This window comes from Trichoderma ghanense, assembly GCF_004382785.1.
Source record: "Trichoderma ghanense strain CCMA-1212 chromosome Unknown scaffold_5, whole genome shotgun sequence".
Classification (NCBI taxonomy): domain Eukaryota; kingdom Fungi; phylum Ascomycota; class Sordariomycetes; order Hypocreales; family Hypocreaceae; genus Trichoderma; species Trichoderma ghanense.
In genome coordinates, this window is record NW_027395668.1 from 1,083,244 (window position 1) to 1,108,251 (window position 25,008).

The 25,008-nt window shown below is 53.4% G+C and overlaps 7 protein-coding genes across 7 annotated transcripts; 3 read left to right on the top strand and 4 right to left on the bottom strand.

Moving 5' to 3' along the window:
- Positions 1 to 140: 140 nt before the first annotated feature.
- CCMA1212_005333 (Isoflavone reductase-like protein) lies at positions 141 to 1,172 on the bottom strand (the record flags this gene model as incomplete). Its single annotated transcript, XM_073702596.1, has 3 exons — positions 141 to 599; positions 667 to 1,080; positions 1,143 to 1,172. 3 exons carry the CDS (start codon positions 1,170 to 1,172, stop codon positions 141 to 143), a joined length of 903 nt encoding a protein of 300 aa, XP_073559193.1.
- Positions 1,173 to 1,806: 634 nt separating this feature from the next.
- On the top strand, positions 1,807 to 4,196 carry CCMA1212_005334 (Transcription factor vrtR1; the record flags this gene model as incomplete). Its single annotated transcript, XM_073702597.1, has 4 exons — positions 1,807 to 2,173; positions 2,237 to 2,652; positions 2,726 to 2,816; positions 2,886 to 4,196. The coding sequence occupies exons 1-4, from the start codon at positions 1,868 to 1,870 to the stop codon at positions 4,194 to 4,196; spliced, it is 2,124 nt and encodes a 707-aa protein (XP_073559189.1). The 5' UTR covers positions 1,807 to 1,867.
- Positions 4,197 to 5,792: 1,596 nt separating this feature from the next.
- Positions 5,793 to 6,309, top strand: CCMA1212_005335 (Protein PLANT CADMIUM RESISTANCE 2; the record flags this gene model as incomplete). The annotated part of the gene is made up of 2 exons (XM_073702598.1): positions 5,793 to 5,972; positions 6,037 to 6,309. The coding sequence occupies 2 exons, from the start codon at positions 5,793 to 5,795 to the stop codon at positions 6,307 to 6,309; spliced, it is 453 nt and encodes a 150-aa protein (XP_073559188.1).
- A 1,968-nt stretch (positions 6,310 to 8,277) lies between these two features.
- Positions 8,278 to 10,132, bottom strand: CCMA1212_005336 (Hexose transporter 2; the record flags this gene model as incomplete). The annotated part of the gene is made up of 3 exons (XM_073702599.1): positions 8,278 to 8,578; positions 8,639 to 9,886; positions 9,954 to 10,132. 3 exons carry the CDS (start codon positions 10,130 to 10,132, stop codon positions 8,278 to 8,280), a joined length of 1,728 nt encoding a protein of 575 aa, XP_073559191.1.
- Positions 10,133 to 13,680: 3,548 nt separating this feature from the next.
- On the bottom strand, positions 13,681 to 16,711 carry CCMA1212_005337 (Trehalose-phosphatase; the record flags this gene model as incomplete). Its single annotated transcript, XM_073702600.1, has 3 exons — positions 16,500 to 16,711; positions 14,338 to 16,279; positions 13,681 to 14,237 (listed from the first exon to the last, which is right to left on the bottom strand). Exons 1-3 carry the CDS (start codon positions 16,623 to 16,625, stop codon positions 13,681 to 13,683), a joined length of 2,625 nt encoding a protein of 874 aa, XP_073559190.1. The 5' UTR covers positions 16,626 to 16,711.
- A 2,845-nt stretch (positions 16,712 to 19,556) lies between these two features.
- CCMA1212_005338 (uncharacterized protein) lies at positions 19,557 to 21,863 on the top strand (the record flags this gene model as incomplete). Its single annotated transcript, XM_073702601.1, has 2 exons — positions 19,557 to 20,734; positions 20,840 to 21,863. The coding sequence occupies 2 exons, from the start codon at positions 19,557 to 19,559 to the stop codon at positions 21,861 to 21,863; spliced, it is 2,202 nt and encodes a 733-aa protein (XP_073559187.1).
- Positions 21,864 to 22,277: 414 nt separating this feature from the next.
- Positions 22,278 to 23,573, bottom strand: CCMA1212_005339 (uncharacterized protein; the record flags this gene model as incomplete). The annotated part of the gene is made up of 1 exon (XM_073702602.1): positions 22,278 to 23,573. The coding sequence occupies one exon, from the start codon at positions 23,571 to 23,573 to the stop codon at positions 22,278 to 22,280; it is 1,296 nt and encodes a 431-aa protein (XP_073559186.1).
- Positions 23,574 to 25,008: the final 1,435 nt, after the last annotated feature.

The following is a 25,008-nucleotide window of genomic DNA, read 5'->3' on the forward strand; positions in this document are numbered from 1 at the left end:
CGGCTTCTAGAAGCTAGTCTGTCGCTCCGGTGGAAGCAGGCCTATGGACGGGTTCTGCTATGATCTATTAACGCTCTCGGCACTTATCTTGTCTATATGTGCCTCGTGATCAATCATCCATGGTATATTACACAATACTCTCATGCGTCTAGATGTGTGGCAAGGTCGACAGTCTCGGCCACGCTCGCAGGCTCCAATCCCAGGAGGCCGTTGGACAAAACCTCATCTGTGGCATAGTTGGACTTTAAACCAGGTGTGCAGCTGTACGCAGTTGCTCGAACCAGAGCATAAGCACCACTGAAGTCGCCAGCACCTAACTTCTGGACAGCGGCATGAACCTGCTCTTCGGTCGTCGTGTTGTTGACGGTCCACTTTGTACCAGTGACAAACTCTAAAGCAGCCAAGATCTCATTCTGGGTGGTCTCAACGGAAGAGACAAAAAGATATTTGTTGGCAGTCTGTTCGGGATTCTGAAGCACTGACGCAACGGCCTTTCCCAGGTCCTTTTCGTTTGTCAGGGTGAACTTTTTGTCACCACCGTCCCAAATGGTAGCGGTCTTGTTGGCGAGGTCGTACTCGAGGAACCCATTTCTTAGACCCTGCGTTGCTAAGTCAGTTGTTGTCCCCCAACTCAAGAATGGTTTGAGTATATGAAATAGTGCGTACCCAGTCAAATAGGAGCGAAGTAGCAATACCCGTCCAAGAGAACTCGGCAGATTGCTGAGTCTTCAAGTATTCGATGAGTTCCGATTTCTGGCTAAAAAGTGGCAGTAATTGGAGAACAGCAGCATCCTGGCTACTCGAAGAAAACTCAGAAGGCAGGAAACGCTTGACTCCGGCACCAATGGCCGCGTCAACCAACTTCTTCTGCTCGCCAAGCCCAGTGGCTCCCAGGGCAGAGATGACGACATCCTGGCCCTTGAAAGCAGATTGGAGGTCGGATTCGGTAAAGTCCGACTTGTAAACGGTTACATCAGAGGGGAAAGTAGCCGAGCTGTCTTTGCGGGAGACGACAGTGATGTTGTATCCGCCGGCAGTGATCAATCCTCCAAGGATAATTCTGCCGATACTGCCACTGGCCTATAAAAGTATCAGTAATGGCATGGGTGACAAGGGCAGCATCGGATCATATGGCTACATACACCGACAAGGACAATGTTCTTGTAAGCCATTCTGAACTTCATGGGGTGATATCGTTGTCTCCTGAAGGCAAGCAATTTAATGAAGAGAATGCAAGAAACGAGATATGTATACCCGTCCAAACAATGTTTTGCTTTGACAGTGTAATCCTGTTCCTAATGTCCTGATCTTCGGGAAGGAGACGACCAGGAGAGGGCAGATGCTCATTACTTATACCTGAGAGTAGCACCGAGAAAGGCACAGTTTCGTAACAAAGTCCCAAATAATTGAAGCATATCTCATCTTGACAATCGCAAGATGGAATGGCCACATACTATTTCGGACATGCCTCGAATTGTCATACAGCAGTTCACTTACACCCGGTCCGCTCTTTTACTAGCTCCCGAAACGGGACGTCAGAACGGGCTGAGGGACAATCGCAAGTCCATCATTGGCTCAATTCCCCGGCTCCGACTGGGTGTGACCGATCATCTCATTGATCCTACGCATGAACCAACAGCGAATCTGCTTAGAAATGCGGACGCAGCTCCGTCATGTCCGCCCTCACCAATAGGACGCTCCTCCGCACCTCCACCGCATCTCACTCGCAACTCTCCTTTGCACTTCATCAATCCAAGAAGCAGTGAGAGTTGGTCCAACAGTGCTCCTTTTGGCTTGACTGCTAAGAATTACACCGGCATCGACGTCCGATAAGCCAACAATCTACCTGGCATCGCCAGTGACGCCCATGAGTCGCAGGGTAATTGCATCAGGGCGCTCGTGTCTCGAGTGTCGTCGGCGCAAAATCAGATGCGACAGATCCTTGCCTTGCGCATATTGCACGCGGATCAAGCTACAATGCAGATATCCTTCATCGCGGTCAAACAGAGACGCTGCTGAAGATGGCGATCTGGCGGCCCGAGTCCTGTCCGTTGAACAGGCATTGCAGTCTCTGGAACGAAAGATAACACATATTGGAGACCTGCTACAAGCCATTCCGGATCTATCAAACAGACGGCATGAGAGAATTGGACAAGGCCGTGAACTTTCCGGTGTAAGATGCCATCAAGAGTCATAGACTCTTGCATTGAACCGGACGCTTTCTGACTCACTTTAGGGCGCCGCCCCCGATCTGCCAAGTCCAAGCTGGTCTTCTCGGCAGAGCAATTCACGGCAAACTGCAAGCCAAACTAGCGCCGCCATTCGAGAAACAAGCTCCCATCTCCTACAGTCGTTACCATTGACCAAATTGGGTGATGCATCACAACATGAACCCCTTGCACTACTTCACCCCTCCGCCGCAAAACTCCCGTTCATATGGCAGACATACCTCGATGTGGTCGACCCTCTGATAAAGATTCTTCACGTCCCCTCTACACAAAGACATATATTGAGCTTGATGCAACATCGAGAGGTTTCTGATGCATCCACGGAATGTTTAGTGTTTGCTATCTATTATTCCAGCGTGATATCGCTGTCGGCGGTAGAATGCCGCTGTGAACTAGGCGAGGAGAAACAAATTTTGCTAGAAAGGTATTGGTATTGCCACGTACTTTCATTCTGTTCTAATGAGCGTCTGTCTATTTACTGACACTGGAAACTTCAGATACCGACAAGGTGTGGAGCGGTCTCTTACACAGGCAAACTTCTGGAGCTCGCGAAACATAACCGTCTTGCAAGCCTTCGTTCTATACTTGGTAAGTCGGCCTAGAATTGATCGAAGCATGAAGTCAAGCAAAGTTTGTGTCTCAAGCATGGCTTTTTAGGTCTGTGGGCGACAAGACGTAAATGGTCTCGACGTCCGCTCTTTGACCGGACTCGCCATTGGCAACGCATTGAAGCTTGGCCTTCATCTAGACATTCCCGGCACTGGCGTGTTTGACCGAGAGATGAGGCGCCGACTATGGTGGCAGATCTGTACTTTGGATGTTCGAATCGTTGAAGATTATGGCTGCGAGCCATCGATTCTCGAGCCGAACCTCCGTACAGAGCTGCCCTTGAACGTCAACGATGCCAGTTTACATCCTGATATGGGAGAATCTCCGAATCCACAGCCTGGACGGAGTGAGATGCTGTTTAGCCTGGTCCGGTTTGAGACAAGCAACTTTACTCGACGGATCCTCTTCTCTGATCAATTCTGTCAAAACAACGGCTACCATATAATGGATGAAGCCCAGAAATGTCAAGCAGTGGACGACTTCAGAGAGCGCATCGAGGGCCACTATCTATCGTACTGCCACACGACAATTCCTCTGGACTGCGTCATAGTCAAAAGCAGCCGACTGGTCCTCGCAAAGCTGAAGCTGGCTGTTTGCAAACCGCGCGTGGACCAGAATCACGGAATGCCCCTTCGAGCCAACTATCGCAGGGCATGCGAGGACGTCTTGAAACACGCGCAAGCTTTGCGACAGTACGATAATGGGCGCCGATGGCTCTGGCTCGTTCAGACATACGTTGAATGGGATGCCTTGGCGTATCTCCTCTTGGACATTTGCATGACGCTGGCATCGCCGGCACCCAGCGAGCCAATCAACGTGCCGTGGGATGTCGTTGATGAGACTTACGACCATTGGAAGAACAATTCCGATGTTCATCGGGATCACCGCTGGGCCAATATTGAGAAACTCCGCTCAAATGCCCTAGCTGTAAAAGAAAAGGTACTGGGTGCCATACAAACACGTCCAGCAACCTCGCTTTTGCCTCAGGAGCTTGATCATTCAGGACATCTGTCGGATGTCGAGCAGCAACAGCATGGACCAAGCTCGAATGCCATTGACGAGCCTGCAACAGAGAACACAGTCGTTGACCTACCTTGCAAAGCCACGAACAGCAACGCACAGAACCAGCGATCCTACACGGCAGGTCATCAGGGCTCTGGGCCCAGTATTCTAGCGGATCAATATCCCCAAATCTGCGATCCTGGCCCTGTATCGGCTGCCCCGGCTGAAGAAGCCCAAGGAACAAGCACGGCAGACTTGCCTGGAACAGGCACTGTATGTGAGTGGAGCGCTTCTCTCATCGAGAAATATTGGCAGGTTGTTGGACATGAGCGTGAAGATTTCAGCCTGTGGGATTGAACCGGTGTGTTTCCTACTTGTTTTACATCTGAATGAAACGAGCTGCACTGCGACCTCACCATCTCCAGGCCGCAAACATGGATCGAGGAGCTAGTTGAAGATTCATGTGCGACTAAGACACTTGCAGCGAGCTCTTAAGGGTCTGTGGAGACTTGCAGGCAGCTCCGGTCGTTGTTACATCTGCATCACTGAGGCCCAACGGCGTCCGTGTCACCACAGACAGCCCTGAGCGAAGTAACAGTTGTCAAACCTCCTACTAAAGAGGCTGTCGCAGAAAAGACTACGCCTTTTGCAACAAGGAGATTGGTGAGCTCTTCCACCACGGTGCGTAGATAACAGTTGTTGCAAATAAACCGGGGTAGAGAAGTGTTCGTGTCAAAATCCCACTCGTTCGGCTATGGTAGAACGCGGCTAGCGATCATAATCATGCATCGTTCTCGCTATTTTCAGCTGGTCCTAAGCTGCACAAGCTGCATCTATTGCCGAAACTCCGGATCTCAAGAATTCTCCAGGTGTAGACACATCATCGTCCCTTCGCCATGAAACATTGGGCTTCAATGTCTCTTGCCCACGAGTCGGTAGCGCGAGACTTGAACACTTCTTCTTCAACTCTTCTGTACTGCAGTTAGGCGCGGCCCGCATCAGCCGGACAATTGGAAACAGCACGTCCACGTGGAGAGAGAATGGGGAAGGAGCTTGGGTTTCAGCTGTAGCAAACAGATCCAGGAACACTAGACTCAGCATTCGACTCTTTCAGGATGATAGTTTCTTCGCCCTTCTCTAACGCTCATTTCCGTTACTGGCCCAGCTCGTCTCAAGATGGAGCTGGCACAGATCAAGGGTGAGATGTAGCTTCGATGATCTGCTTCCATTCGCAGGTAAGTTGTCAAGCGATCAACCGTAGGAAATGAATAGGTCTGCGGCCCCTCTGGTTCTGGCAGCACTGTCATGGCGCCAAGGAGGCCGATCTCAGATTTTAGCGGTCTGTACTGAATATTATACCCGTTAACAAGATGCTGTGGGGGCATCTAACAAGAGATCTGATCTGTGTTACACGCAACCGCCTGGACGGTTTCTCTTCGCTACGAAAAAGTCCCAAGGGCACAAAATATACTAGATATACCTGCTTATACCTACAAAGTCTACTCCAACACATAGAGGCTTGAGCACTGATCTTGAGCAGTTATGTTCATTCTGAGCGTCATCTCAGTAGGTGGGTAATTTGCAAAACAAAAGCACGGACTTTGCCTGCAGGGCCGACTAATCTAATAAACAATAGCTTTGACTCAGCCTCAACTACCATGCACAAAGCATGTAAAACTGGCGACTCGTAAATCTTTAGCACCAGAATCTGGTGACCAGGGGGCAGGCCTGCCAATTTCACCCCTAGATGAGCTGAGGACAGACTACGGAGTGAGTGCCGAGTGCCGTTTGGGTAGCAATTGTATCGGTTTTTCCATTTGGTTTATATCGTGTATATATACTCGGCAGATGCCGGGTTATAACACCCCTCAGACCATAGATCTGTCAAACCAGTGTCCATTTCTTCCTACACTCGTTGATTCCCTTTCTTTCCGGCATTGAACAATCGTCATAATGTCTTCCAAAGAGGATACCAAAGGCAACGAGACTACATGGGCTAATGGCCTGTTCGATTGCTGCAGCCCAGCCGGGCTCTGCTGTCTGACCGGCTTTCTCCCCTGCATCACATACGGAAAAGCTCAGCATCGAGTGAAACACGGCAGCCTGGAAGACTACTCGTGCTGCAATTCATCCGTAAGACGTTCTCCCACCAAAACTCCTGGTGTTACAAGTAAACTAACAAGGCTTGGGGCAATAGTGTATAGTTTACGCGCTCCTCCTGCACTGCGGCCTCGGATGCATTCCCACCACGATGCAACGAGGCAATATCCGCGAGAAACATGGCATCGAAGGTGGCTGCTTTGGCGACTTTTGCAAGTCATTCTGGTGCAACTGCTGTGCCCTGATGCAGCACGAGAAGGAGCTGGAGCAGCGCCAGGCCCTCCTCAAGGGCTCTTCAGAGCCGTATAAGCCCAGCGGCGGCATGGTGTACTCCGACCAAGCGCAACAGAATAACCCGGGCTATGCGTGAAGGGCTGAAGATTTGGATTGAGGCCTTGATGCTTTGCCGCATGTTTTGCTAAGTGGGGGGGGNCACTTTGACTTTCGCAGTCGTAACATTGGTACGTCGCGATGGAGGATATGAGGAAATGTGGCAAGGGCTTCCGATACCCACGAGAGCCGAAAGGGACACAGAGTGATGTTTCCAGCGGATTTTTCGTTTTTCTCAGCGTACCTCAGTTGAGGCTATCTCAGCGCACTACATGTATTTGAAGCGTTACTTGCAGTATGGTGTATCGGGTCCATATGTGATTCCTTCTGTCCACTTACTACTGTTTCTTGCTCCAACTTCTCTTGTTATTTTATTACCTTTACGACCATATGATGACAGTTTCTGCACCATCTCAGTCCTTGCCAATGCAAGATGAAGTATCGCCTGTCTAGGATTAGAGCTGCAATTTACCTTCATCACGAACCCCACGTCCGACATCCAGCGAAGCAGTCGCTTGATCTGAAGAACGAGCTTGATCAGAAACTGGATATCACAGAATAATCACTCCATCTCCGCTTGCACCGTTCCCCTCGGTCCTTGACACTCACCGGCCAGCCTTTCCATAGTCGTACCTTCGTCGTTCTCCTCAAATGAGGCCAAAGACCTCCTTCCCGTTGCCCCTGAGCAAACCTCATGCAATCTGCAGCACCCAGGCAGTCATGCTGCTCACAATACCTTCAAAGTTGTCACGAAGCACACCCTGACAAGATTTGCTGAATCTCGCATCAACATGACAGAAACGCCTCCTGCTATAATGCGAATAGCCTCGAAACCAGGCACATACGACCATAGGTAGTGGAAAATTCGGGGTCCCGTCTGCTCCCCCATAGACAAGCCACTAACCGGCAGATTAGTAGTCAGGTGGGTGACCACTGGCGAACACCGGCTGTTGTATGTTCTTTTCGTTTTTTTGCCTTTTTTTTTTGAATTCTTATTCTTGGTTTGTTTGTCTTCCTACTTTTCTTGACTTTGTCGCTGTCCTCTTATTTCTTCCCAGTGTGACTTTGATATACCGTCCGGTTGGTTGCGACCTCGAAATGTGGGCCGTGAAATATTGATCATACCTCCAACTGACTCCAATTCACAACCGATACAGCTTTATTACCAACATGTATGATGCAAAACTCATCAATATCTACTAGTTAGCAAGCTCTCCGTCACAAGCAATCTAAACGATCCACACGACCCAAGTCTAACCAAAGCATCATCCGTCCCCCCCCCCTGTCATCACACCCCGTCCCGCCTCCTAACCGCACCCCAATCATTCCAAGCATAGAGTCATCCAACCCTTTCCCACAACAATACATCAACCAAATCCAAAAAACCCAGATCGATAGTCCCAGCCCATCCAAGCCACCGACCTACTACTCCTCCTCTCCACTCCAATCAACCAACCAACTCCCCAACTTAGCTTCCCCCAGATTCTGGATTCTTCGACTAGCAATGTCGCTAGGAGGTTAAGCTTAGCCGGACAATCTGGCCAAAACCCTTTCTCCAATGGCTTATACTCGAAATGTTTTGCCCGACGTCATTCGTCATTCGTTCCCCTTACCCCCTTCTCAGCTGAGCCTATCCGAGTCTGAGCCTATCAAACGGCCGAGGCGCCACTTCGATAGCCTTTACGCGATAACCGGTCATGAAGTTTGCTCAGGAATGTCATAGGTAGGAATGCCTCGACCCTTGAAACCATGGGTGCAGGTCAATTGTGTGCCCAAATGTCTCAAGGTGTTTTGCATCATAATCCATAGAACAGCAAGAGAAGGTAATTGTGATTGAGTGATCAATTGGTATCATGCCTGGTAAAAGTACACTCAATGATGACTAGGATGTTTACCCACGGCCATTATCTTACAACCATATCCAACCTGGTACATCCAAACTCAGTCGTAAGTGTGCAACAAAAGAAAATCCATAGCGCATTATATACAGGAGAAATGTATCATCTGTTTAGACATGCTCCTGGTGAGAAGGAGCCGGGACGTCAGGAGAAGCCCGCTTATCGTGACCATCCGTAATGGGGGTATCGCTGTCGTGATCGGCAAGGACGTCCAGATCGACGCCTGCCTTTCTGCGAATGTTGGCCATGTGCTCCGGAGGCGGCGGCACCCACTTGGAGCTCTTCCACGGCAAAACGTGCTCGAGATACATGGTGTCGATCTCCTCGAGGGTGCGGCCTTGGCCTTCAATGACGAAGAAGTAGATGATGAGGGCGCCGACAAAGTTGCAGGCAGCAAAGACGTAGCCATATCTATACAAGGAAGGTTAGGACGTGCTCACTACAGTACGGTCAGGAGGCAATTGGACATACCTAAAGTCGATGGCGCTCGTAATGAACGGGGTGAAGAACCCGATGCAAAAGTTCCAGATCCAGTTGCTCGCAGTAGACAGAGCCATGCCCTTGGCACGGTAGCGTGAAGGGAAGATCTCGGCCTGGATGGTCCAGATCATGGGACCCCAAGTGGTGGCAAAGCCAAGGATGAAGAGACAGGCAAAGACGATGAGGACGACACCTGGAGTAGGAGTGTTTGCGGGATTGTTGAGATCAAGCATGAAGTGGCCGACCGAGGCGAAGATCATGAAGCAGCAGAACATCCAGGCGGAGCCGGCAATGAGAGACTTGCGACGGCCAAAGTGTTCAACCATGTACAGACCAATGAAGGTGACGCCAAAGTTGATGCTGTTGAGGATGATCTGGGTGACGAAGGAGTTGATCTGTACCGATTTGAAGATGGTCGTGCCGTAGTAGAAGAAGTAGTTGGCGCCGGTGAGCTGCTGGAACATCTGCAGGGTCACACCGAGAGCGATACGGTAAGCCATGCGAGGGGCCTTAAACATGCCGACAAACTCCTGGATAGGGCTCGTCTTAAGCTTATCTTCGGCGCGGAGCTTGCGCTCAATCTCGACAATCTGGGTGTGGACAGCCCAGTGATTTTCTGATGCGCCATACACACGACAGATGGTCTGCTTGGCTCGTTCTTCGTGTCCATGTCGGAAATCATATCGAGGTGTCTCGGGGAAAAGCAAGATGCCAAAGCCCAAGACCAAAGTCCAGACCCATCCCAGGCCAATGACGATTCGCCAGCTGCCCGAGTTGTTCGCCTGGTGCTTGACAGTACCGTAGTTGAAGCAGGCGGCCAGGAAGATACCCATGGTGATGAAGAGCTGGTAAGCGCAAACCATGGCACCTCGAATCCAGGCCGGCGCCGTCTCAGCCTGGTACATGGGGACAAGCAGACTCAGGGCGCCGACGCCCAGACCGGACACGAATCGGCCAATCATGACTTGATACCATGCCGTCACAGAGGCAATCTGGATAACGAAGCCGATGGACACAACCAGACTCCACAGCGAAATGGAAGGCTTGCGACCAACGCGATCGGCGATGGGTGCAGCAACCAGGGCTCCAATGAGAGTACCGATGGACAGCAGGGCGACAATGAGACCGGAGCGAACATTGCTAAAGTACTTGGTGCCATCAGAGTGAGTGAGACCAAAGCGGTTCAGGAAATCGGGCATCTCCAGGAAACCCGAGATCTGACCAGTATCGTATCCAAAGCTGGGTAGGTGGAGAGGTTAGCATAGCCCGTGAATCGTCAGCTTGACAGGAGACAAGCGGTACTTACATCAATCCACCCATTGAGATCAAGCCACCCATGGCCCACGAGCGTCCAGTCACACGCGGCAACGGAGAATAGTCCAAGCCAGAGACTGATGGACGGCCATAGGTAGCATCGTGCTTCTCCGACGCAGGATCGTGCTGGTCGAAGGTAACGGTCATGAAACCAGGCCTCCGGAAACGCATTTTGAAATCCGGGCTTGCAAGGTCAGGGCCCTTGAGTGGCAGTAGGAGGTGTCGTGTCTGCTCGAGGCTATCACGAGGGATGTAGGCGTCACCCTATATGTGTGTGTGGACGTGAAGGTGTATATGTATATGTAAGAGAAGAGACGAGAGCCAACAAGCTGGACAAGAGGTTGTGGCTGATCCAGAAGCTTGGCCCCTTACAGGCAAAGTGATGTAGTGGTGATGCTGGCTCTGATGCCGATAGTTGTAACTGTCTCAGTCTACAGGGTCGTCGTGAAGGGAGGGGAGGCATCGGGGTATAAATCCTCTCCCGCATGAGCAGAGCCGCCACTGATGCCCGGGCAGCTCCAATGACCTAAACTGCTGGCACAGCAGCCACGCCATACTCGTACGGTCAGGGTCAAGAAACCGTGGGACCCCGGCCCAAGTCCGGCGGTTTGGTGGGTGGTGAAGCAGGCATCTCGAGCACCTTCACTGCGCTTTAGCCCCAGATTGAGCACCCCCGAAGCGACAGGAAGCGTCTTCCCACCCCACGGGTTCAGGCTTGGGGAAACCGGGCTCCAGCGAATGGAATCCTGGGGAACGGCCGACTAGGGACCGCAAGGGGGGAAGTCGTCAGGTGTGAGGCCGAAAGCGAACGATGGCGAAGGGGCTGGAAAGGCGCGGATTGGGCCCTTCATTGGGTGACAGCTCAGCCCACCCATCCCGAGCGTCTCCTTGCACAATTCGGTCCTACTCTCACGGACCTTCTCCAGCAGAGCTGTGGAGAGGCAAAGACGGACAGAGAGTGAGTACATACTGTAGAAGAGATAGACGGAGATGGGAAGCGGGTTCTGCTCGCCGGTCCCGTGATGCGATTGGTCGGTCACCCCCGAGCCCGCGGGCAGGAGTGAGGTGAAGGCGAATGAAGAGCAGGCAATCGCGATTGACCGAGGCTCCACCAGCCTGAGAAAGGGCTCCACCGCGAAAAGCTTGTGTGTAGGTACCGACTTTGTATTCGGCACCTGCCAAGATACGTGCTTCGGGGCGATCTTTGTTGGTGCTGCTACCTGGCGGGATACATGGGTACTTTGTCTGCCGGTGGTTTCTTGTTTTGGGGCCATGTCTCGGCATACTCGGGCTCCGTTTTTTTCTCTTTCTTTTCTGCGTCCTTCTTTTCTGTTAAGGTGAGGCTTTAGCAGAACATGCGTATGATTCAGCAAGCCGCAAGTTGCAGATCCAACCCACAACATTGAAACGCTGCTATCACAAGGTAAACCGCGCATCGCAATGTCTACGAACTGTACATACAACGTTCTTACAGAAAACATTCATTTCTTCACCAATCAAAACCGGAAAAAGAAAGACTTACAAAGTAAAGATTCAAGCATAATCACATCGTCAACGCTCTGCAGGCCGCCCCCAACTCCTTCCTCCAACCCATTAATCGCTCCTTCTCACCGGACGCCCCATGACGTCGTCTCTGCCGCCCGGGTCCGGCAAGTGGAGCAGCGCCAAGCACCGTCGGTTCCGGCCTGCCCTCGGCACTTCCAGCCTGATGACGTCGTGGCAGCGGACGCAAATCCTGTCAAAACTCGTATGCCCAGGGAAATCATAATCATGTACGGAATCAGCAGGGGCATGATACCAATTATTATCTGCATGAATGCGGTCAGGGGAGCCTCGTGGAAACCGGGCAGAACATCGCCAGGAAGCTGGGCATAGGTCACCAATGAAGCCGGGCATAGGTCACCAATGAAGCCATCAGTTTGTCGGGCAATTACAGTGATAAAATGTTGATAATTTGCATACAAGCCACATTGTATGACAAGCCCTGACAAAAAAGCCACACGAAAAGTAAGAAGCACAGAGAACCATCCACAGCCGCACAGAAAAATCGAGAAAAACACCAAGCAAGGGAAACAGATGGATCAAAAACTCCCGAGTCAGCACATGGTCCTCCCTTTCGGTCCTTTACCATGCACAACGCGCGCGTCCCGGACAATCTCCAGTCTCCAGTCTCCAGTCTCTCCAGTTCTCTCCAGTCTCTCCAGGCCCCATGACCCCAGGTATCTGAAATACGCTCTCCGTTCTCCGCTGGCAAATCCCATCATATCTATCCCCATAGCCCTTCCATGTCCGTGCTGATTCAGCGGCGCTTCTTCGTCGCCGTACCATCCTTTCCGTCCCTCGTGTCATACCTCTAATCCTTTACATTCCTCCTCGTCCTTCAAGGAGACACGTGTTGACGAATACGCAGTACTGTAGACCGGCTCTAAGAAGTAAACTCCCCGAAATCATTCTACTCATCTTTGCCGTCCTCCCCCCTTCCCTTCTTTGTCATCATGCCTCCCGCATAAACCGGCCTCGGACCCTCCGGAAACAAAGTTCAGCGGTCCCTTTTTTTTTCTTCCATTATCCAGATTTGATCTACCTGTTCTGCCACGCACGAACTAAAGGATGGACAAGGCGCCGAATCAAAAAGCTGCGTGTGACATGCCAGATCCCTCTTCCCATCAGCCATGCCGCTCTCCCTCCCTCTATACCAAGAACCAAGGACCACCAAAAGGGAGGCTGCCGAAAAACGGCCAGAGTTTCAGCCTGCCCTTTTTGCCTCCTCCCACTTGTCGGCCTCTTTCTGCCAGACTAAATCCCGTCCACACTCTGATTTGATGGTGCTGCTTCTCTGGTTGAGATCTGCCCATAGCCTGTCCCCTTAATTCGCCGGTCGGATTCGCCTGATTGCCGCCACGCACGCGCTTAATGACACCAAACGGCTGGCAACGATACTGTATACCCATGTAGGTAAGGTAAATTTCTCTCTTCCAGATCGATACAAACCCAGATGGCCAGAAAAAGTTGGAAAGGGTCGCTTTCGCGTGGCAGCCACTTCGGCTCCCCCTACTATCACACCAACTACATGTACTTGGGCTCAGCTATTTGCCAAGCCCGGCTGAGATTCTGTCTGAACCTTCAAATTCTTGTTTGATGCCATCTTGAAAAAGCCACAAAAGTCCGTCACCAAGACTAGGGCCGATGCTGCTGAACATTGATCGACGCAGCCATTACTCGACAATGTCAGCCTCTCTCCTGAGACACGATTCAAATCCAGCCTCAATGCGAAACATGTCGACGTTAAACCTTTGTCCTATTCTCCACGCTAAATGAATCGCGACTGACGCTACTCTGTATACTTTGCCAATTCAACACGAACTTGCCATGTCAGATTGCCCACAGCGGCCGCAATCCCCTTTTTGTCCCGTATTTGCTGCTGTGTATTCTTTCTTCCTTTTCTGTTTTTTTTTTTTTGGCCTTTTTTTTTATCTCGGATTTCTTCCACCTAAAGTCCATTACTAGCCCGTACGCCACGCGCCATCCTTCGTTTCTATTGCCGTTCTATGCGTCCGTTTTCGCTCTCTTCGTCTCAAATGTGCAAATCGTCAAAGAAGAAAAGAACCACCCCAAGATCTTTGCCAAACACTCAAGTTCAGCCTTTGGAGACAAGCGTCGTAGTTTGCCATGAGAAAATCACACCAACCTGGAAACACTGAGATGGGAAGCAATATCCTTCACAGCTCCTCGGCGGGAATGTGACCCTCCACCTGACTCAGAGCTGCCAGATTCACCTCTCCAACACGCTCGAGGCTGGCCGGGTCGCCAGCACCAGCCAGCAGGCCCACGCACTCGATCACGTCCTCGGGCTCCAGGAGATGCCATTTGGCCAGCGTCACCTTGGTGCTTGCTCCCACAGTGACTGTAAAGACGTGCTGGTCCTCCAGGATCGTGCCGCATGCTCCGTTCAGGCTGCGGAACATGTCCTCATCCGTAAAATCGTCTCCGGAGCAGAGAGCAAACTCAATCTTTCCGGGGTAAGGGTCCTTGTCGGTCGGAGCGGCGCCCGGGTTGTGATAAGTGGCCACCAGTCGCTTCGCGATCTCGCCCTTGTTGATGAAAGTAGGGCGCACCTCGATGTTGGCCTTGCCCGGCATTACCTCGACCTCCCATCGCTGGGCAACGCCCGTCTCCAGCTCTCTGTGACACTCGCGTGACATGTGTAGGCCTTGCTCAGGCTCGGCCAGTCGATAATGCCAGGTCAGGGCGCAGCGCTTTCGCTCGATGAAAGAACCTAAGGACAGCGTTGTTAGCTTCTTTAACCTTTTTGCGTTGCGTCCATGCATGATAGGAGTGTTCTTGATCAGTTCCAAACTGCTAAGGCAGCAACTCACCTGGAACTTTGTCCGTGTACCGCTGGAACACCTCCATGACCTCTGCTTGCCAGCCCATGTCGAACTTCTCTGCCAGGTTGACCCACTCGTCGCTGCCGGGGTCTCGCATGAAACTACCATGCTCAGCAGAGAATCCAATCCGGGGGATGTGGCCGAGGTGTTGCTGCAGGAACTCTTGGTCTCGGCCAGAGATGATCCAGACCGCATTCCTGGGGTCCGACGCGAGCGACTGCAGGTAGCGGATGATGCGCTCTGAAGGCACAGCGGCGCTGGGTTCGCGCACAATGGGCGTAAGGGTGCCGTCGTAGTCGAACATGAACAAGCGCTTCTTGGCGGCGCGGTAGCGAGACAGCAAGAGGGCGCGGTCGAGGAGGGGTGTCGATGTGACCGAGTTGGTCTCGCTCAGCGCCGCGTGGACCTTGCGGATGAACTTACTGATCCACGACTGGACGTTTTGCGTCGTGACGTGGGTGTAGAGGCTCGTCTGCATCCTGACGCGCTCCTCTTCAGACATTTCCAGAGCCGCGTTGATCTTTTCCGCCACGCCCGTCAGATCCCAGGGGTTGATGTGGATGGCATCGCGGAGACTACCCGCGGTGCCGCTGAACTCTGAGAGAATGAGCGGACCGTTGCTGTCCTTCTGGCAGACAACGTACTCAAGACTCGTCGTGTTCATTCCATCTCGCACCGATGTGATGAGGCCAATGTCTGCTGCCCGGAGCAAGGCAAAGTACTCGGCCTGGCTGAGGTACTGGGGGTAGTGCTGCACGGGCGAAAAGCCGAGACTGCCGTACTCGCCATTGATCTTGGTGATGAGCTCGTTGACTCGGCTGGCGTTCTTGTTCTCCGGGTCACCCTTTTCGGCCTCGATGCTGGTGGGCGATGTGACCTGGATCAGGACCACCTTCTCTCGCCAGTGAGGGTACAGCTCCAAGAAGCGCTCAAACGCCTGCAGCTTTTGGGCAACGCCCCTCACGCTGTCCAAACGATCTCGGCCGACAATGATCTTCTTGCCCTCGTACATCTTCAAGACGGCGGCGTGCTTCTCGTTGACGGTGTCCGCCCAGGCGGCGGTTTCCACCTTGGCAGCGTCGATGCCGATGGGGAACACGCCAACCTGCACCCTGGAGCCGTACGCGTCGATTCCAAGGGTGTCAGAGGGGAAACCAAGGATGCGGGTGCAGCAGCTGAGGAAGTGGCGCGAGTAGCTGTAAGACTGGAAGCCCACGAGGTTGGCGCCCAGTATGCCCTCGAGCACCTCCTTGCGGCGGGGCAGGCATCGGAGGAACTCGCTGCTGGGGAAGGGCGAGTGGAGGAAGAAGGAGATGTACATCTTGGGAGCCCGCTGGCGGAGCATGCTGGGAAGCAGCATCAGATAGTAGTCATGGACGATGACAACATCACCAGGCTTGTAGATCTCAATGATCTTGTTGGCAAACTTCTGGTTCATGCGATAGTAGTCGGCCCACTGCGCCCGCTCCTTGCGGCCATCCGTGGGCTCGTGCTGCTTGTAGTGGAAGAGTGTGTAGAGATCGTGCTCGGCATAGCGCCTCCAGCGAGCCTGGTCTTTGAGCATGATGCCATCAGCGGTGGCCTCCTTCTCGTCAGCCAGCCAGACGGGCACCGTGCGGATGGTTGTGCTGTGGGACAGCTGGTGCTCCAGCCGCGTCTGGTCTGCCTTGGGGATCCAGAGGCCGTCGACGGGGGGAGGCGTGGGCAGCCGAGTGGTGGCATCGATCGGAACGGGAGCCGACAGCGAATTGGCGGTGCCGATGGTGGTGGCCGCCGCTGAAGGCGTGTCTGGAGGAGACAGCGGGTCCTCGTCAGGGTTGCCAATCTCGCCTGTCCAAGCAACGACTGTGTGATTCCACGGCGTCGCGTCAGACGAGAGATAGGCGAAGGAGTCGATGAGAGCCGACTGGCCACGGCGGGGCTTCAGATCCTGCACAGCCAATGCCAGTCAGTATGATGGCTCCCCACGGGCGGAGGCGACGGAGGAAAGCAGCAGAACGAGGCAATGAACCAAGCGGGAGGGAGGAGATGTCTCGGAAAATCAAACAAAGCTTGTCCGCCTCGCATCTCGCCTCGGCCAGCGCCGAGTTCAAGAGCAGACGAGCCTCAGACATGCCCAAAACGATCCCCAACCAAGAAAATGCACTCACCCAAGCGCCGCCCTTGTGGTATGTCACAGCATGGGGGATGTTGAACGTCGCCGAGATGATGTTGCCCGTCAAGAAGAGCTCGGGGTTGGCGGCGCGAATCTCAGACAGAGACTCACGGCGCGCCATTCTGCCGGTTGCGCGCGAGGTTCTCGGATGGTTGTGTCTGTGTCTTGTCGACGTCGGTCGGTGCTTTCTCCAAAGCTCGCGAAGTGCTGGAGGAGGGGGAGGGGTACAAGGTCAGCGGCGGGCAGAAGGGCGTTAGGCGGGTTGGCCTCGTACTGTGGTGCTAAGCGCTTTTGATGGTTGGTGCCAACTGCTGAGGGAAGGCTCGCTGTTGACTGATTCCTAGCGAGCACCTGCTAGCTAGGTATGGACGACAAGGAAGGGAAAGAGGCTGGAGGAGTCAAAGTAGGTTCTGGAGAAGTGTAGGGAGGTTCAAGGAGAGAAGAGCAAAGGGGAGAAAGTGAGAAAGGGTGTGTGGCTTAAGGCGGCTTCTAGTACTTCTGGGGGTGCGCAACGTTTATCTCCTTTCCGTTGATGAACGTCCTCGGGGCTCTGCTCTGCTCAGATGGCCTGTGACTTGGCCGCCGCCCTATGGGTAGCTCCAGCTGCGGGTCGTGGCCCCTTGTCAGCCGTGGCTCGTTCGAAGCTTGTTCTGCGGTATTCTGCAACTGAAGCAATACAAATGGGGCATTTTCACCAGAGGGGAACATGGAAAAGGACCGGTACAAACATGCAAGCGTCAAGCTGCTCCTGGACAATGTACTATTGCACGTCGTACATACATACGGGGAGGGGGGCCGAACGGAATGGGTCTGGTATTGGCACACGGTGCAACGCTGCTGAGATTCTCACCACCTCAGCCCACACATACATAACCATTCAACGGCCTTCACACCCAACCAAGATGCCACTCACTCTCCTCAATCACGTCCATAAATTCACTCAAAGAGGAGGGGTTATGGAAGGGCTGTCCGCAAAGTCTCGGGCCGAATGAGCATCTTCGCAGTTTTTCTCTGCAGATATGCTTCTTCGCTCGTCTACAGAACCGAGACGGGTGCTTCGGTAGGTTGGGCACGGGCAACTCTGCTGCTGCTGGATCTCAACCCCGTAGCTGACATCAAGGCTGTTCAAAGTGCCGTACCGGTGCAAAAGTGGCAGGCTTCCTTGCCGTTCTGCTGAAGTGGACAATATCCTACGAGTAAGTGACCATAACAGCCAATAAATGGTCAATGAAATGACCGTCACCGGCAACCTGGTGCGGTGGAGCAGCACTAGGCGACTCCAGAGCAAGCGTCCTGGATACCGAAATATGGCCTACGGGGCCAAATGGGTGCATGGCAATCCATCGCCAGACCACAAGGCACGACGCCCGAAATACGGAGTAGCGAGGCTCCAGCGGAGAATCTCCGTACGGAGTAAGTCGAGCGGGGGAGATGTGGCCATGCCTCTGTTCCCCCCCCCCCCCGGGCAGATGAGAACAGCCCCCTTTTTTCGAATGCTTCCCACGAAAAGGAGTTCGTTCAGGAGAAGGAAGACAAGTCTCCGTATTGACCTGTACCTGCATGCTTCGTGCCTTGACGTGTAGACTTTTATCCATGACAAGCAGCGGTGAGCGGAAACGAGAGATTCACCCCGTTCCAAGTAGTGGTAGCGGTAGCTGAGTTCTTGGAAGTGGGCTGAGGCACGGAGTAATTTTCCAAGTTGTTGGATGCATCGTGCCCCTTGGGCTAGAATGCACCGTCTCGACCCGGTGTCAATCTTGAACGGCCGCTCTCCCATAGAAGAAGATCTAGGAAGGCTAGCTCTGCCTCGTTACGATTCTAGCATGTCTAGCATACGGTTGCCTGTTGATCCCGTCCCTGGCAGCCCGCTCAAATACCCACTGCCGTGCGTTGCTAAAGCCACAGAGAAACACCATTACTCAAGCGTTTGAGCGTCGCATCGGAGCAGACAGTCCTGTCACAGGTATCCTGATGAACGAACTCCACCAGGCAATGGATGTCGATTTTCTCAACCTCGAACCAGCTCTACTTCTATGTACCACGGAGGTTTGATCTACTGTACGAAACGTATGAGACACCGTAGATCTTGCGGCTCAAGATAGTCTGCGTTCCTGAGTCAACCAGTGGCGGGATCGACGGAGCATTTTCACGTGCTTGTCCCAAGCGGCGTACCCAGTTGCATCCATCCCCCACGTCACTCCCGCCCAAAGATGTGGATGCGAAAGTCTTTCCTCCAGCCAGCCAGAGGCCAGCAGAGGGGGGAAATGTCGCGCGTCACAACAGCCAAGGCAAGGATTACTGGGCCGATCTGCGAGTTGTCAAAGGCTTTGACACGGAGAGCCGTCATCGTTTGGCCTGTCCACTGAAGTGGAAAAATGACGCTAGCATCTCGTGGAACTGCATGTTTTTTGTGCGGCTACGTCAACGTTACGCTTGGATTTGCTGGATTTGTTGGCTTTTGTACGAAGTTCGTTCCAGCTGTCTCTTTTCTGCTGGACATGGGATGCCGATATGGAGGCACAGATGTGGCTGAAGAGAAGCGGTATTTGTCAATGGATCTCCAAATAAGCAGCTGAACTAATTCCCAGCATGTGCGTGTTGATATGCGATGCCGCTGAAGTTGTCGAGTTGTGTGTAGAGCATTCTGTATAGCTTCCATTTTGGTGTTTTGTCTCAGTCGACCGAGGTGTCACCAAACTCACCCAGAGCATCGCCACGACCCCTCACAGATCTCATCGAGGTCCACACGCATAGGTCAAGACTGAAAACCGATTCGCCAATCGCCAGAATATGCATCCCATTTGTGTGACGAGGAGAATTCCTCCTGTTCCTTCCACCGCCGCCCCCCGCCAAAATGGCCTACCCTGTAACCAACAAGATAGTCCCCAATATCACGTGACCGCAACGCCCATGCCCAATTCTCTCGCTCTCTCGCTTCCGCCTCTCGGTATCGGCGTCACCTCGCTTCAACAACCCACAACATCCGGATATCCGCCGACAATCAGCCATCGATCGCGACAACAGCCTCAGCCTCGCGCAGCTCGCCTTCGCCATGTCGGCATCTCCCCCGCCGTCGCCGTCGCAGCACGCCACCGCCCACGCCTACGCCAGCAACGGGCTCGAGATCCTGCAGGCCGCCAGCGACGCCGCCCAGGCCATCCAGAACCACCATCCGCTGCAGAATGCCGCCGCCGAGGCCGTCGCCCAGTCCCATGCCGTCGGCGTGCCCATCGCGCCCGCGCCTGAGATGCCGCCGGGGCAGCTCCAGGGCCAGCTCCAGGGCCAGCTCCAGGGCCAGCTCCAGGCGCAGCTGCAGCAGCATCTCGTCGCGGGCCCCGGCGGCGTCATGCGCGATCCCACCATCAACCCCAAGCTGACGCGGCTGCGGCGCGCCTGCGACATGTGCAGCATGCGCAAGGTCAAGTGCGACGACTCCAACATGCCCTGTCGCCCGTGCCGCGAGCTGGGCGTCGACTGCACCTTCAACCGCGAGACCAAGCGGCGCGGGCCGCCTAACAAGCACGCAGAGGCTGCCAAAGCCGCCAAGCGGGCTCGCATCGACCCGTCCGTCGTGCCTCCTGGCTTCCCCTCGTCGCCCTCGCCCCAAAACGCCGCCAAGACGCTCATGACGATCTCGACGGACAGCGTCTTGGATGCAGAGGCTATTGCGCCAATGCCCGTGCTGGAGCTCCTGGTGGACGACTTCTTCACCTACATTCACCCGCTTGCCCCGTTCCCCCACGAGCCCACGTTTCGACAGTCGTTTGCGAACCGGGAGGATCGCTTGAAGCCTGAGTTCTTGGGGTTGTTGGCCAGCATGATTGCTGCCCTGGTCGCGTCGTTTCCACGAAGTGCGAGGGAGCATCTCAAGGCCCAACACAGCACACATCTGTTTCCCAAGGCCATTGTCATGATCGAAAAATGTCGTGACATTGCCCTGCTCACAAGGGGGAGTCGATGGGTTTTGAAGCAGCCAAAGACGCTGGACGATGCTGCCACCAGCTATTTCCTTGGATTGGCATCCGGCTATACGTCTCAATGGAATGCGTCTCGCCACTTTATGGCCGAAACGCTGACTCTTTTGAGAGAGCTCGGTTTCAGCAGACCCAGACACCCTGGCGAACTGCCTACCTTTGGGAGCGACAGCTTTGCCCCCGACTCGATGCCTTTCAACCACGTTAAGGACCAGATTGGCAAGCGCATCTTCTGGTGTCTTCTGCTAGGTGTTCGGTAAGGCTTTGTCGTCGCCCTGTGTTTTTTTTTTTTTTTTTTTTTTTTTTTTTTTTTTTTTTTTTTTTTTGGTCTCTCGTCGATATGGCTGCTAACTGCTTATAGCTCGTTTTCGCAGCTGGGAGCATCCCATACCGACATCGTCATCGCTCCGTCGACGCCCAGCCTTCCTTATCCTGCGTACCCCGAGAACGTGGATGACATTTGCGTTCTTGCAAACGAGATCATCCACCAACCCGAGGGCAGTGTGACGCTTCTCACGGGCTTCCGGTTCGCCATTGACATCTACACAACCATGAACGGCGTCGTCAGCCTGGAGCTAGCGTATGGCATGAGCACTCTCCCATGGGCAGACCAAAGGCTCCTTCTCCGAGATGGCCTCCTGGCTGCTAAGAGCATCATCGATAACCTCCCGCCGGAGCTTCAGCTGGGCAATGCCGGGGCCGAAACAGATCCTTTGGCTGGCATGGAAGATGCCGGCCTGCAGTACGTTCCGCCAGTGTGGCCCAACACGCAGCCGCCACACGACGTACGCAATATCATCAAGACGCAGCCTACAAGGCGTCGGCAGCTTCAGTACGAGATTCAAAAGGCCAACATCTTTGTATCACAGCTGGCTACGAGGTCTTATTTTGTGGAGCTGTATTTCAACCTGAGAGATGTCCACCTTAGCGAACAGCAGCAGACTCTCGAGGTTGAGGGGACGAGTGAGGAGGAAAAGGCCATCCAGGATGCAGACGACAAGGAGATTTTGGAGTTCATGTCCGCTGAGCGGGAGATTATTGTCCAGAACCTCCTCACCGTCCTGGGTTCCATCTCGCAGCGGAATCTCGAGCCGAATGGCGGATCTCTCATCAACAAGATTCGCCAAGTTGCGTCCACACTGTTGAACGATGCCCCCGAAAGGAAAGGGCCTTTTGCCTTGAAGTCAGAAGAGGCTCTGTCGCAGCTTCTCGAAGTGCTCCTGAAGCTGGAGAAGACAGGCCCTGTACCCGTGGGAGAGACCCGTGCGCCAGATCCGCTCCAGATGACTGCGGAAGACGAAGAGGAAGAGATGCGGCACTGGGCTGACTTGAGGGAATACCAACTGCGATATGCTGCAAATGCAGGCTTTGCTGGAGAACTGTAGGACTCCTTTCTCTTCTCACATGGTTCCCTTGTGGAGAGGATTCCGCTTCATGGAGTTTCCCCGATTATCGACTGCGCAGCGACTTGAGATGCCCTCGTTGCTGTACTCTTAACGGAATTCTAACTGGGAATGTATTATAGTCTATTTGTTGGAGTCGAGTAAAAGTCAATATAGGAACAATAATAACAGATGCAGCTGCAGTGACAGCAAGAACCAGATAATGCATGTCCCTGCCTCTATTCTTCCGTGCAGCGACTCGGAACAACATGAAGAGTGAAGAAGGCTCCCCAGCAACCTCACAAGCCCATATCTCTATTACTGCTAACATCAAAGTAGAAGAAATATCTACCATCTCTACTACTGCTGATGTATTCCTCTGGGCTTGCTATATGATCGCCTACCTCATCTGTTTCTTTAGCCCCTGCGCAAGTACGAGTGTCCATGCTGACCCCGTATCTGCCGTCGACTGGTATTCGTCAACAAATCCCCTCTCAATACCAAAGCGCACATGACATCTCGCCCTTGTGGAAGGTAAAAAATCTCTCCTTGCCCGCGGACCTCGAGTTCCATTCCCGGTCCTCGGCCGCAGACAGCCTCCCGCCAGGCCTGCACGGTTGCTGGGCTAAGTCGGGCCCCCCATGAGCTTCGTAGCTCCAACTTATGGGTGTCATGCGCATGCTGCGCGATATCATATGTGAAGACGCACTGATATTGCCCATTGCAATACCACAACTCCATGAATCGGAGCTGTGGCATCCTGCAGGCAGCGTCGCCAGCGGCCTGTATCCTATCCTCGTACGAGACAGGGGGAACCAGCTCGGCAAATAAAGAAACACGCTTAAGATTCCACCAAAACATTTTCCTGGTCGTGCGCTTTAGGAGGTCGTCGTCCAGAAACGGTCGGAAGAAGTCATCCGCCTCGGCAATGTCACTGACGTGTAGCTCCTCCAAGTTTCGGCTCGCCTTTGCCAGGGCGGAACCGAAACCGATTGTCGCTCGTTGCCACGTCAAATAGGGACGGAGGAGTTTCTTGTTACAGCGGCTGGTGCCTTCGTATATCGAGACTTTACGCAGGCTTCGGCAGTACCTCAGGGTCTCATAGAGCAGCATGTCATTCTCGCGATGTCGGATATGTCGCAGGTTGAACTCGACCATGGAATAACCTTTCCAGCACTCATATGAGAGATCACGCAACTGTGTCAGATTTCTGATGATGGGATCGAGGGCCTTTGGGATGGAAAAATGTCGATAGCACTGGCCGCGGATGACCAAAGCCTTGACTACCCTGACCCTGGGAAGCGTCTTGTTCATGCTCTGGGCGACGGGTGCCCGCAAATCGAAACGGAGGCCGTGCGGACGTCCGACCATTCTGAGGGCAGCAGGGTACGTGATGGCTCGCCGCTGGCCGTGGCGCCACCGGTGGTGATGGTCGTTGAGGGACTCAGGGGGCGAGATCCCGCCCAGCGTGTGCCACGCGGTATCATTGATCATGCACTCCAGCTCTTGGGCGTAGTGGTCAACGATGCTTGGTGAATGCGCGCTTAGCTCGAGGGTGATTCCGGGGTGATTGTCGTCGTCGAGCTGGCTGAGGATGTCGAATAAGCCCCAGACAGCGTCAGTAAAGAGAAACTTGTTTTCTCTGTCTTCCTCGATGCGGAGCCAGATCCAGCGAATAAGCGTGCCGCATCGCGGGACGATGTCGCCCAGCATCGGACGTCGTCTTGGTGGAGGATGAGCTTCTCGAAGTTTGCCTTCTCGAAAAAGTCTCTCCAGTCGCGGCAGACGGATGCGTAGGCTGCTTGGGAGATGCCGGTCGTTTCTCTGCGCCTTTGGCGGCGGAAGGAAGGCTCGTACTGGCGGCATTTGAAGTCACGTAGATGGTCGAGGATGAGCCATTGGATCTCTGTGCTGAGGCTTTCCCAGGACATTGTGCTTCAGATGGCTTCTTTCTGTGGACTTCTAACTCAGGATGAGAGCAATTGAACAGCAATGGAGAGGGGACAATCGACAAGAGACATCGCGAGGGGTTATGACGGCGTGAATTAACCGAACAGAACACCATTCAAGTTAAAGTTAGGCAACCGTAGAATCTGGGTACTTAACCACTACAAGTAATGCTCGGTACGAGTTAGATATGTGGCTTGTAATGACCCTTCTTATTGGGATTCGACAAGTTGGGCCAGGGCCAGGACTCCATCCAGTAGGAGAACTCCTCCCCTTCTCATCTTCTTCCTTCACCGTCCTCATCACAACAGTCATAAAAGAGGGCTTGATGACCAAACTTGAGATTCTCTGCCGACCTTTCCTGGAGCTGCGCCCCAAAGAACATGGCGAGCTGACAAGCTTTGACGACTCGAAACGCTGTTCTCGACACCTCACACTCGATCATGTCTGTCCAACAACATGTGTAATCTCGCGCTCGCTAGAGCATCACCAATGACTGCATGCCAGCCCAACCTGACCAGCCTGCTCCTGTCATCACCCTCAGACTGTAGTTTCTCCAAAGCATCTTGCAAGATCTTCCATGGCTCAGCTTTGATGTGCGCCGCGATGGCCGAGGGCAAGACGCTACGTCTCGGGGACCATGATTGGAAGAGGAAGCAGTACCGCAATCGAAGCCGGTTGGACAAGTCTTCAAGGCAGATTGCAATTACGGCACAATGTCTAAGTTGCCGTCGTCTGTTTGCTCGAGGTGGATTGCGGGAGAGCCTTGCCGTGTATTACAGAATTGATGGAAAGAACAGAGGGCATCTGATCAAAAGCCTCTGTGGCAGCAGCTCTTGAGTCTCTTGGATTAGGTCTATGTTTCGGTGCGCTGAGAGAGTTTATGAGTGCATTGGATATGCTCAAGTCGCCCGAAAGAGTGAAAGAAAGGTTGCTGAAGCCGACCAAAGGGGCCTTGAGACGCAAGATGGCCCCCAAGTACACCAAGGTGGTGGAGACATGCCTCACTTTTTTTTTTTTTTTTTTTTTTTTTTTTTTTTCCGAACCACAACAATGACGGTTTTGGGAACGAGCAGGAATCTGAAGACGCGGACGGAGTTGCGGTAGGAGCAAGGTCTATTAAACGTCTTGCGGAGGCTCGAAAGATATCTGTCCGAGACCTTCTACACCAGCCATACAAACGTGATCCAGCACCGTTCTC